General features: G+C 34.4%; 1 protein-coding gene across 1 annotated transcript in view; it reads left to right on the forward strand.

The window, feature by feature from the left end:
* Window positions 1-6923, forward strand: part of LOC126172024 (pyridoxal phosphate phosphatase PHOSPHO2-like) — a 47906-nt gene extending 40983 nt beyond the window's left edge. Inside the window, exon 2 of the mRNA XM_049920845.1 lies at window positions 6372-6923. Within this exon, the coding sequence (XP_049776802.1) occupies window positions 6372-6677 (306 nt within the window). The 3' untranslated portion in view covers window positions 6678-6923. The remainder of the gene's footprint in view (window positions 1-6371) is intronic.
* The last annotated feature ends 6684 nt before the right edge of the window (window positions 6924-13607 follow it).

Below are 13607 nucleotides of genomic sequence, written 5' to 3' on the forward strand. Positions count from 1 at the left end.
ATGGAGAACTTTTTAATCAAGCCATACATGACTTATAAATGATCAACTCAGTTAACCTGGGCCGCAGACATGTTACTTTCAGATGACAATGTTTCAACAGTTTGTACATCTAAAGTTTGCAACAGTCCATCAACTTCTTCAAGAATGCAAATGAGTGATTTGATTTGAGTATGAATGCTCAGAAAATGAAGTACTCACACAACCTACTCCTGCAAGCACTCTCCCAATCTGTGATGATGTCAGCTTTTATACTTATTTCAGAGAGACAGATCTTTCCTCTAATATGACATTCTGTCGCCATGACATAAAAGTTGGAGCAATTGCATCACCAGAAACTGAGGTCATCTATAAAAATAAAACAGTAGGATTATTTAATGAATATTGCCATTTGTGTGAGGGTGCTGGGAAGCCATACAGAAGTCACCATCATTAGTCACAGGGTAGTTAGTTAGTTGTTGCGTGTTCCATTGATCAATCGCACGATATAGTAGCCGTTATGATGTGGAATGTGTCAAGTGCACAAGAAATGCACATATGAAACAAGATTTTTTTATGTAAATTTTATTTAACCCATTCCCTTAAATGGCACAAAATGCATATACTATATTTATAGATTTATTTATTCCTATTCAAGAATTCATCTATGGTATAAAAGTTGTCAAGGAGATATGATTTCAATTTATTTTTGAAGCTATTACTGCTGTCTTGTCAGACACCTTATTTCATCTGGTAATCTGCCGAAAATTTTTATAGCAGCATATTTTACCCCTTTCTGTGTCAAAGTCTTATAATCATGAATGTCACTTTTGTTTTTAAACTGGTTGAGAACAAATTTCATTAGTGAGTAAATGTACTGTGAGGCTGTTGTAAGAATTCTCTATCTTTTAAAAAGATGCCTACAAGATGTGCAACTATGAACCTCACACATTATTCTAACCACTTTCTTTTGAGCAGTGAATACTTTTTGTCTAAATGTTGAGTTACCCCCAAAATATTATTCCGTATGACATCAGAGACTGAAAGTATGCAAAGTATGTTAGCTTACTAATTTAATCCTCAAAATTGGCAATTATTCTGATTGCAAAAGTTGCTGAACCTAGTCGCTTTAGAAGATCCAAAATATGAATTTTCCAAATAAGATGCTCATCTATATGTACACCCAAAAACTTAGTATGCTGTACCCTGTCTACTGACTTCTGTTGATGTGTTATGTTTATTGAAGGAAATGTACTTTTTGCAGCAGAAAATTGGATGTACTGTGTTTTTTCAAAGTTTAGAGCAAGCCCATTTGCAGAAAACCAATTAATGACTTTTCCAAAGACCTTATTTGTATCATTTTCAATTGGACTTTCTCTCACTGGATTAATAATGATGCTTGTATCATCAGCAAACAGTGTCAGTTCAGCTTCCTGTTTCAGATAGGAAGGGAGGTCATTCACATATATCTAGAACAGAAGGGGACCCATGATTGAACCCTGTGGGACACCTAATGTAATTTCATCCCAGGTAGATGAAATGGCAAACTTATTTCAATCACTTGACCCATATAAGGAAACTTTTTGCTTCCTGTTCTGTAGGTATGATTTAAACCACTCATATGCTGTTCCCTTTATACCATAGAATTGTAATTTCTGTAACATAATGTCATGGTTCACACAATCAAATGCTTTGGACAAGTCACATAAAATTCCTTTTGGTGACATTTTACTATTTAAAGACTCTATTATGTGGACAGTGAAATTGTATATTGCCGTCTCAGTGGAACAGCATTTTTGAAATCCAAGTATCCCATTACTGTTGAGGGGGGTAACCACTCTGGAGTACATTACTTTCTTGAAGATTTATGAAAATGCTGTAAGCAAGGATACTGGCCAATAATTATTGACATCTGTGGTTTTCCCATTTTTGTAGAGAGGCCTGACAGTGGCATATTTTAACATGTCTGGGAAAATACCTTGAGTTAGTGATGCATTACATATGTGACTCAGAACATCAGCTGTAATTGTAATCAGGTTCATACGGATTGTCAACAGCCAGAGTGAGTATAATGACACACTTCTGAACCAATTCAAAAATTCCTGTAGGAGCAAAAACATAAATATAGGTGCATAAGAAGCTCTAGTAGACGATTCCATTCTACAGGACTTAGTCAGTTCAGCTGGAGTTGATCTGTACAGATGAGACTGCAGAAGATAGGAAACAAATTTGAGAAGTAGTCACTTTGGCAAACCCAATCACATTCTCTGACTATAATTATAAGCAGCACATGTGCATATAGGTTTTAGGTGTGGACTGGTCTCCTAAACCATGAGCAGTATCAATTGCAAGAGAGAGTTGGAGATTTGGAAATGAGTGCAAGCTGGCACTGACAGTGCTGCCACACCTCCGTTTCCACTCATTGATTTTATTTAATTTATTTATTCAACCAGGGAACAAGGGATCATTTCACAACAACATACCTACAGTATTTGCCATCAAAATGCAGTGAAAATAAATAGCTCAAATTATATAATACACAGAATAAATAAGTATATGTTTATGAGGATGGGACAGGTGGTTGGCCATGGCATTTATGAAGGAATCATCCTGGCACTTGCCTGAAATGATTTAGGAAAACCACAGAAAACCCAAATCAAAGTGATTGCACAGAGCGAACTTCATTTACCCAAATTTGAGGTCAGTGTCTTAACAACTGCACTGCCTCATTTGGTTGGTAGATTAGAAAGACATCTGTATCTGTTGACATACTACACAGGCGGTGGAACCACATTCAGGAAAGAACTGCAGTGTCGTGTGACCTACAATGCATTTTCCAACCTCCTCAATAAATGATAAAATGGTTTGTTTTAGCTATTGTATTTATAAATATCAATTTTGACATTTTGTGAAAAATTGCAACTAATTCATAGAATGTCCATATGGGATACAGGAATAGTAACATATTGTGGTCTTTGACAGATTGTGCTTCAGTACGACTTCACTGCAGGAATGCCAAAAATTGCAGACACTGGGTGTTGCAATTTGTTGAGTATGAAAGTGTCAATTTTTCTGGGTGGGGAAAACTGTGGCTCCATTGAACTACTACATTTCTTGCTAGTGCAGAGCTATTTTAATAAGCTTCTGCAGGCTAATTTCTGTGTGGTACTTCTGTAATCATCATCATCATCATTATTATTGTGTCTGATACTGTAAGTTTTATGTGTATCATTGCAGGCAAGATGCTCTCTGAAGTGAAGCTACCATTCACTCACATACAAGGTGTCCTAGCTTGGTAAAAATTTTGAATGTTCTAAACTTTGGAAGCTTTAGCAGGATATCACTGTTAATTACTATAGCCCATAAGATTTTATCTTGTTTATTGCTAAATCGCTTGAAAACATATGCAGAAAGTATAATTGGGGATTATGAAACTGGCTTTCGTAGAAATAGATCCACTACTGACAATGTACTTGCAATCAGAATAATAAATGAAAAAATATGGGAACAAAAAAAAAAATTTCTTGTTTATCAATTTTTATGAAAGCTATAGACAGGCAAAACCTATGCACTGTAGTTATGGACTTGTGATTTCCAATTAAACTTATAAATCTTTGTAAAATGCACAAGGATGATAATGTAGGCAGGGTTTTGCTAAATGGAATAAAATTGACCATTCCAAATATAAAAATGGGCTAAGAATGGAAGATGTTCTGTCCCTTCTTCTCATTAATGTACTTGGGATGAAACTCAAACTAGTACCTACTCAGGTCCTCAAAAGAAATAAAGTTAGGTTTTAGCATATGCAGATGATATAGCGCTCATTGGAAAAAGTGAAACAGAAGTTAGACTGATATATGTGGAGCTTTTAGAAGAAATATCCTGTGGTATTGTCCACAGATCGTGGTGCCATATCAAAGTCGGCAATGTGAATCAATACCAGAGACATTAGCGAGGGCTCGCTGCAACTCTAGAAAACATGCCCCCCCTTCAGCATAGCAGTGCCCTTATGCTGACGTCAATGTAGTGTCACATATCCAAGAGATCATCTGAGATTGAGACCTCAGCTACAGCAGTCAACATCATCATGTAGCATGTGATCATTGTTAAAGTTTCAGATGAACTTGTACTGTTGTAAATTTCGAACATTGTATCTCAACAAAACAGTTTGTTACTTAGTGCATCAAGTGATGCTTTCGTAGTCAATGGCAGTGGTAAATTGTCAACACTGGGGCAAAGAACTGTGTCAAAGTTTAGTAAATCTTTTATTCGTTTATGTAATAAAGTAAATTATTTCATGTGTTCCAGTCTGATGATACTTCTACCACAGCAATCAAAGAACCCACAGTTATGGCCAGATAAAAGTAGTTTAGTCTGGTCACAACTCATCCAAACATGCCCTAACCAACTTAATGATCAGAAAATGAAATACATGTTATTTCAGAAATGTAGAGATGAACAAGCAACCAATTTTGTATCTAATGATAGGCAAACGTAAATCTGAATTCAGTGAACAGTTCAAAGATAAAGAATTACAATCAGAGACAATTATAAGTGAAAATGTGACTGCAAATTGCTAGTAAAACTACTGCTCCATACAAAAACTTCTAAGCTACTGACAAGGAAAACTAAAATTAGTCTACCTAACAAAATCATCAGACCAGTCCTAAACTAGGGAGCAGAAACATGTAGTTTAACTAAAATGGAAGAACACCGATTATAAGTATTTGAAAACAAGGTTATTGGAAAAATCTTTAGTCCATCCTATGATGAAGAATCACTAAGCTGAAAGAGAAGATACAACACACAAATCCAAGCAAAAAGCAACAAAAATGAGCATAATAAATTCCAGAAAACTTAATGTGCATTTCACCTCATAAGAATGAAAGAGGATCAAGTGATGTGAAGAATATTTGTGGAGAAGTCATTTGGTAAGACACCCAGGGTACATGGGCAAATGAAATTAAAACAATATGCAATAGAATGGGTGTAAATAATTGGTAAGAAGCAGCACAAGGTAGAAGCATTTGGAGGCAACATGTGAGATCAGCACAGGAGCTTCTAGGCCTTTAGAAGCCAAGAAGAAAAAGAAGAAGAATGTCTACTTCATTGCCACATACAATGGACATTAAAACATGTGGTTGCAGGAATACAGTGCAACATTTATCAGGACACCATTTCAAATGGGTATGGGGGATTACTTTCTTTCCTGTTTTGCCATGAGAGGTGACTCTACCCTCAGAACGTTTTCTCCCCCCTCCCCTCCCCCCCCCCCCCATTAGTGTGTTGTATATTCTCGATTTGCTTGATGGCGTGTGACTCATTGTAAATTTTGTGAGTTCTGCATCCATCAGCATACACAGCTCACCAAATGTGACTGTGACACTAACATCAGATTAAAAATTGTACCAGTGGTGGCTCGTGCAAAATTTTATCGATGTGCTACAATGTGGCCTTTTGACTTACAAGGGTAGTAACCATAACTAAATTGAAAATATTAACTTTATGTATATAAACTGAACTATTTAAATTATATAATCAATCATTTAATATTGTGAGGCATAAAATAAAATTAAAAAAAAGAGGGCCTTGTTGGAATCAAACCGAGCCACCAAACTGCCAGTCAATGCACATGACCACTCAGCCATGGCACAATTATGTCGGGTGCTCCTCAAGAATGTCTTATACTCTACATATGCGCAACACATTACACACCCTTTCAAAGAAATACTGACTTGGCGCTGTGGTTAACATAACATTCATAGTGCCGGAAGTGATGACATCACATCACAGCATGCACAGTCGAAAACAGACAGCTGTGTCCCTTCTCTGAGTTGTCAGTAGCACAGCTGACAACAATTCAGCACTCGACACTGGTTTCTAGTTATTATGGGGAGAGCAATAAAAAAAAAAAAAAAAAAAAAAAAAAAAAAAAAAAAAAAACAAGCTGTCATCCATTTTATGTGCATACCAGCCCGCATTTGAAGAGAGATAACATAATTTTAGTGCAATTTCCAGCTCGCATCCAAAGAGAAATGGCATAATTTTAGTGCAATATTTACAGTATGGTGTAGCACATTAGCACATGATAACTGGCTGCCAGTGAATTTTTGTCAAGAATCTATCGCAATCAAGTGACAACAATTTTACTTTTTATTGATTATTTCTTGAGGAACTCATATAATATTGAAAGACAAGTGATTGATTAGTTCACCTCATGCTTGCATCCTGCATATTATCTCATTGGGGGCCTAGAGCGCAGTCTGTGTGTTTATTTTCCAGTACTTTCTTCATATTGTGCTTAGTTATTTATCATTTTCTCACTCTGTCAATATAGTTACTTAATTTTAGAGGTTAACAAAACAAAAAGACTCAGTATTGGTTTAATTTTTCAGGATTGGTGTGAACTGAGCACAAAAAATCTTTGTAAGGGCCATATTTTAGAAGAATACCTGAAGGAAAGAGAAAAAGCAGGGGTTAAATTTCATCGAGTAGTTTATGTTGGTGATGGTAAGAATGATTTGTGTCCATGTCTCAGACTTGGTCATTCAGACATCGCTTTCCCTCGATGTGGGTATGCTCTTGCAGAAGTCTTGTGTGGTGGTGGCCAAGAAATAAATGCATCAGTTCATACCTGGAAAAATGGAGAAGAAATTATGAAGCACTTGTCAAATTATTTCAATTCTGATTATAGTAGTTGAGATAGGTATTATGTCACTTCTATTTGGATAATTTATTTCCTGTGAAAACAAAAGCATGCCTTAGCTTTGTTTTAAAGGTGTATGCCTCTGAATGCAGCTTGCACTGTTTAAAACTTAATTTTAAATGCTGCTTTATGTGAGATATTGTAAACAATGTCATATTATGTTTGAACATGTAAATGTATTCAGTATTCTGATACTCTTGTTATCAATTAAAACTTTGAAAGCTGTACAATAAAAATATAACAGACTGCATTTTATTTATAATATGGAACTATATGACTAACACATATACTTTGTCCAAATTGGTATGCAATCAATGTGCAATAAGACTGAACAGAACTTATAGTGAAAAACATTTAGGAGGCTATGTGAAACAACCCTACCTTGGACATTTGGTGCAATCTAGCAGATAACTGGCATTGACAACAATGCAGAAGTTTTACAATCTGATATTACAAGAGAATTAGGATACGCAGTTCTGATAGAGACCTCTTGTAGAAGAAATATTTTATTGTCAGAAGATGATCAATAAATACTGAAGTCAAGCATTTTACATTCTTAAGAATGAAGATAGATGGTAACCTCTTTTTGGAAGTACCACATTCAGTATCTTGTTCAGAAACTAAATGTTGCCATATTTATTGTAAGAACTCTTTTTCACTGTATCTGTCAGTGAAACACAAAATCTTGTTTAATTGGATAGATAAAAAAAAATCTACTCACCAAGCAGCGGCAGAAAACACACGTAAAAGACTGTTGTGATCGGCAAGCTTTCGGAGCCAGTGTCTCCTTCAGGCAGAAGGGTGAAGGGTGAAGGAACAGGACTTGGATAGGTCTAGGAAAAGGGGTAGATTTTGGGTAAGTTACCCAGAACTCACCATATGGGATTAGAAGGAAAGTATTCCAGACAAACCGCTGATGGAACGGGAACTGATAACTGTCTGGAAAATAGAAACATTTGACTCAATTTCATATGTCATAATTGATTTATTATTTAAATAATGAAATACTGCACAAATTATATATTTTTTCATGCTTAGCTCGACACGTTTCGAGAATTTTTTTTCTCGTTGTCAAGTACAAATATTTATGTAAGTATTTTGTGTGGCATCTGCATCTGTGTTGTTCTGTGTCTCTTGCACTGTCAACTTTTATAGCTTATCAGGTAGTGTGCCTCCTCAGTTATGTAGATAAATCTCCCATACACAAGCAAATTATCACTTACATTGTTTGTTTGTGTAACATCACAAAAAATACAAACATAAATACAGCACCTGACTGAGAATAAATTCTCAAAACACATTTTGCCCTGCATCAAAAAATACATATTTGGCATTGTGTTTAAAGCAAAAACATTTGAGCAACACAGAGTTAGTGAAGGTTTGAACTAGCGTTACAAGTGGCCAAACAATGAAACACGCTAAATATGATTCGACAAAGCTGTGATGGTGGCCACAACAACCACAAAATTGCACAAGTGCAGTAGAGACAAAACAGAATACTATGTGAGATCTTTTTAAAGTGTTGTCATAACACTGATAAAGCAATTCCAGAACATCATTTTCTTCATTATTCACTGAAAGGCTTTCATAATAATAATAATAATAATAATAATAATAATAATAATAATTGATACAGTTCCTAAACATAGTAATGAAAAATTGGAAAACCACACTTAATATCCAAACAAATTCAAATAATATCATATCACAGCAAGTACAGATTAAGCGTGGAATATACCAAGGAGACTCATTAAGTCCTTACTGGTTCTGCCTTGCTCTGAACCCACTATCCAACATGCTAAATAATACAAATTATGGATACAATATTACTGGAACATACCCACACAAAATCATACATTTGCTATACATGGATGATCTAAAACTACTGGCAGCAACAAATCAACAACTCAACCAATTACTAAAGATAACAGAAGTATTCAGCAATGATATAAATATGGCTTTCGGAATAGACAAATGTAAGAAAAATAGCATAGTCAAGGGAAAACACACTAAACAGGAAGATTACATATTGGATAACCACAGCGACTGCATAGAAACGATGGAAAAAACAGACGCCTATAAATATCTAGGATACAGACAAAAAATAGGAATAGATAATACAAATATTAAAGAAGAACTAAAAGAAAAATATAGAAAAGACTAACAAAAATACTGAAAACAGAATTGACAGCAAGAAACAAGACAAAAGCTATAAATACTTATGATATACCAATATTGACCTACTCATTTGGAGTAGTGAAATGGAGTAACACAGAAGCACTCAATACACATACATGATCACAAAGCCACAAATTTAGAACACATCACATACATTCAGCAACAGAAAGATTCACATTAAGCAGAAAGGAAGGAGGAAGGGAATTTATCGACATAAAAAACCTACATTATGGACAGGTAGACAATTTAAGAAAATTCTTTATAGAACGAGCAGAAACTAGCAAAATACACAAAGCAATCACTCATATAAATACATCGGCTACACCACTGCAATTTCATAACCACCCTTTAGATCACATAACATCAACAGATATGAAGAAAGTAAATTGGAAAAAGAAAACATTACATGGCAAGCACCTGTATCATCTAACACAGCCACACATCGATCAAGACGCATCCAACACATGGCTAAGAAAAGGCAATATATACAGTGAGACGGAAGGATTCATGATTGCAATACAGGATCAAACAATAAACACCAGATATTACAGCAAGCATATTATTAAAGATCCCAATGCCACAACAGATAAATGCAGACTTTGCAAACAACAAATAGAAACACTAGATCACATCACAAGTGGCTGTACAATACTAGCAAATACAGAATACCCCAGAAGACATGACAATGTAGCAAAAATAATACATCAACAACTTGCCATAAAACATAAACTAATAAAACAACACGTTCCCACATACAAGTATGCACCACAAAATGCACTGGAGAATGATGAATACAAATTATACTGGAACAGAACCATTATAACAGATAAAACACCACCACATAACAAACCTGACATCATACTCACCAATAAAAAGAAGAAATTAACACAACTAATCGAAATATCCATACCCAATACAGCAAATATACAAAAGAAAACAGGAGAAAAAATTGAAAAATACATCCAACTGGCTGAGGAAGTCAAGGACATGTGGCATCAGGATAAAGTTGACATTATACCAATTATACTATCAACTACAGGAGTCATACCACACAATATCCACCAGTACATCAAAGCAATACAGCTACATCCAAACTTATATATACAACTACAGAAATCTGTAATTATTGATACATGTTCAATTACCCAAAAGTTACTAAATGCAATGTAACATATACTGTACAGTTAAAAGGAAGTTACGCTTGATCAAGGTCCGCGTCACTTTCCATTTTTGACCAGGCATAACGTCTGAGAAAAGAAAGAATAATAATAATAATAATAATAATGTAACGATAGGTTTAAAAATGTCTGCTGTATTGAAAAAGATTTTTAATATTGTTTATGTAAACTAACAGATAGTAAAATTACAATTGCATGTATATATAGGTCCCCATCTGGCAATTTGAATTGTTCTCTGAAAACCTGGAAAATATTCTGAACTACCTAAATAGTCAGTTAAAATACATAATTGTGCTTGGGGAATTCAATGTTAATTTCAACGACAACTGTGAAAAGACTGATGACCTCAGAAGTTAAGTCCCATAGTGCTCAGAGCCATTTGAACTGTGAAAAAGGGCATGAACAAGTTAATCTACTAAAACATACATATGGACATGTGTGTAGAAGATAACACCAGATACAGCAGCAAAAGTGAAAGTACTATTGACCAAATATTCATTGACAAATAAAAATATGGCTTTAACTCTGAGGTATTGGCTACAGGTTTCTCTGATAATCAAGCAATTAAATTGACTTTAAGACAAATCTCATAAGAAAAGTGACAACAGGGGATATATTGGGATAAGATTAATTAATGATGACAGCATAAGGGTCTTTAATCTCATGTTAAAAAATGTAAACTGGGACATGGAAAGCAATAGTTCTGTAGATATAAAATTCAACGAGTTCTTGTCAAATTATAAATACTGCTGTGATATTTCATTCCCTCTGAAGAGAATGAAAATAAACAAAAAATGAAATTCATGGATAACAAGTGAAATCGAAGAGTCATCAGAAAGTCTTAGAACGCTATATAAGTGTGCAAAGCAAAATACTACCTTGAAACCATATGTAGAGTCAGGAAAAGCACAGGAAAGCTACAGTTGCTGCAAAGAAGCAGCACAATGATTCATATATCAGAAAGGGTAGCAACAATCTATGAATTCTATGTGGAAAGTTATTAATAACCACACAGTCAAACATGAAAATGCAAGTAATAAAATCACCATGAAACACATAAATGAAACTGTTGATGATCCATTCCTAATAGCTAATATATTTAATGATCATTATATTAATGTAGCCCAAAACCTAATCACAACTAAATATAACCCAATGACAAAGGTAATAACTCCAATAACTGAAAGGACAAAGTACCTATATCCCATAACACCCAAAGAAGTACAATACAAACAGCTATCAACAAACTAAAGAGTAAAGTGACCTGTGGATTTGATGGTGTCCCTGACAAAAAGTTTGGTCCCGTCAGTCCCACAAACCAACCCGACAAAATTATTAAATATATTACCGACAATGTTGTCTCTCAACTTGTGAACATAATCAATGTTTTTCCAAGTAAACTTAAGCAGTCAACAGTTTTATAAAAGTGGTGACAAGTTTGACATTAAAAATTTCAGACCACTATCATTATTATTTGTATTTTCAAAAATAACTGAAAGAATAATGTGTGACAGATTGCTAGACTTCCTAAACAAAAATAAAATTCTTGTGAATGCACAGAATGGTTTCAGAAAAGGCAAACCTACACAAACACTCTCTTCAATTTCCTAAACGTTTTTACAAAGCTATTGAGGAAAACAAACTGATCCGTGGGTTGTTTCTGGACCTTTCAAAGCATTTGATATTTTAAATCATAATCTGCTACTTTTAAAACCATATAATTATGGTGTCCGTGGTGTTTCCTATGAGTGGTTCAAATCATATTTAACTGATAGGAAACAAAGAGTGCAAATTTCTCAGGATGGAAATGTGTACCATTCTGAATATAAAAGAGTTAATTATGTGGTTCCCCAGAGCTCAGTATTGGGACCGTCGTTATTCTTGATTTTTATTAATGACCTACCACAACAGGTTTCAACAGCTAATACTATATTATTTACTGACAATACCAGCTTCATTATAAAAGGAAAGAATGGTTATGAGATGCAGCAAAAAATCAACAAAACAGCAGAAATGGCAGAAAAATGGTTTAAAAATAACTGTCTAGCTCACAATGACAAGAAAACTGTATGGATGAACTTCAACAAGGAACAAAAATAGGACCATGTAAAATTTACATTATTGAATAGCCAAATTCAGGAAAAGAATTACATAAAATTTTTAGGATTATGGGTGGATGAGCATCTAAGATGGGAAAAACATGTATAAATGATTAACAAAAAATTAAGCAAGTACTGTTACATATTAAGAATGATAAAGATTGGTGCAATATCGAAACAGTGTTGAGTGCTTATTACATGTACATTCATAGTCTGCTGAAGTATGGTATAGTATTCTGGGTAAATACCTCTTTCGCAAAGCAGTTTTTTAAGCTTCAAACGAAAGCTGTAAGATTAATAAGTGATGTTCCTTACAGAGCATCATGTAGAACTATGTTTAAGGAATTAAAAATCATGACTTTACCATCTATATTTGAAAGTATCTGCTTCATTAAGAACCATCAAGTTTCAGCTTTGAATAGTGAGACCCATGATTATCAAACAAGGAACAGGGATGCACAAAAAGTCAACATATCATGACAATGCTGTTTACAAACCAAAAATTCTTTACAGTGCATTGCCAGATAGCATAAAAAATAACCAAACATCAATACATTAAAACATTAAAAAACTAAAAAATCTACTAGTAAACAACAGCTTCTACTGCATTAATGAATACCTGGAATTTTGCTCAAATCTATAGGTCTGCTTCATAACAAAAATTTGTCAAACCATTCCCACATATAGTTATAATACAAGGAAACATTCCACAAAGGAAAAATATATCTAAAAACAAAGTAGATGTGACTTACCAAATGAAAGTGCTGGCAGGTCGACAGACACACAAACGAACACAAACATACACACAAAATTCAAGCTTTCGCAACAAACTGTTGCCTCATCAGGAAAGAAGGAAGGAGAGGGAAAGACGAAAGGATGTGAGTTTTAAGGGAGAGGGTAAGGAGTCATTCCAGTCCCGGGAGCGGAAAGACTTACCTTAGGGGGAAAAAAGGACGGGTACACACTCGCACACACACACATATCCATCCACACATATAACTAAACTTCTTTTATCCATGTATGTATCTACTTATGCACCTAACTTTTGTGCCGTATGTTGCTATGACTATTTAACTAAAGTACTGGCATTTAATAGTTTGAGCAAAAACCAACCAAGGCGTTTTGCTAGCTCTTATTTTATCTGTATGTACATATATAATTTTATAATATAATGAAGCAGAATAATGTTTTTTGTTATAAAGATGTGTTGATATGAATGATAAGATTTTGTACATGATGTAAATATGTAATATTTTATATTGCTTTGTACTTTGACTGGCCCAATATCATGAATGTGACAATAGGGGCACTAAATAAATAAATAAATGGTATGTTTGCAGATAACATAAACAAAGTTCAGTCTTCAAAGATACATGTAGAGATAAAGTATTTGTTCAGAGTAACCACATTATCTGTATTGCAGCTATTATGTTTTTCTCAATATGTAATCGACTTCTTACATGCTGTCAT

Source organism: Schistocerca cancellata, chromosome 1, assembly GCF_023864275.1.
Source record: "Schistocerca cancellata isolate TAMUIC-IGC-003103 chromosome 1, iqSchCanc2.1, whole genome shotgun sequence".
In the NCBI taxonomy this organism is placed as follows: domain Eukaryota; kingdom Metazoa; phylum Arthropoda; class Insecta; order Orthoptera; family Acrididae; genus Schistocerca; species Schistocerca cancellata.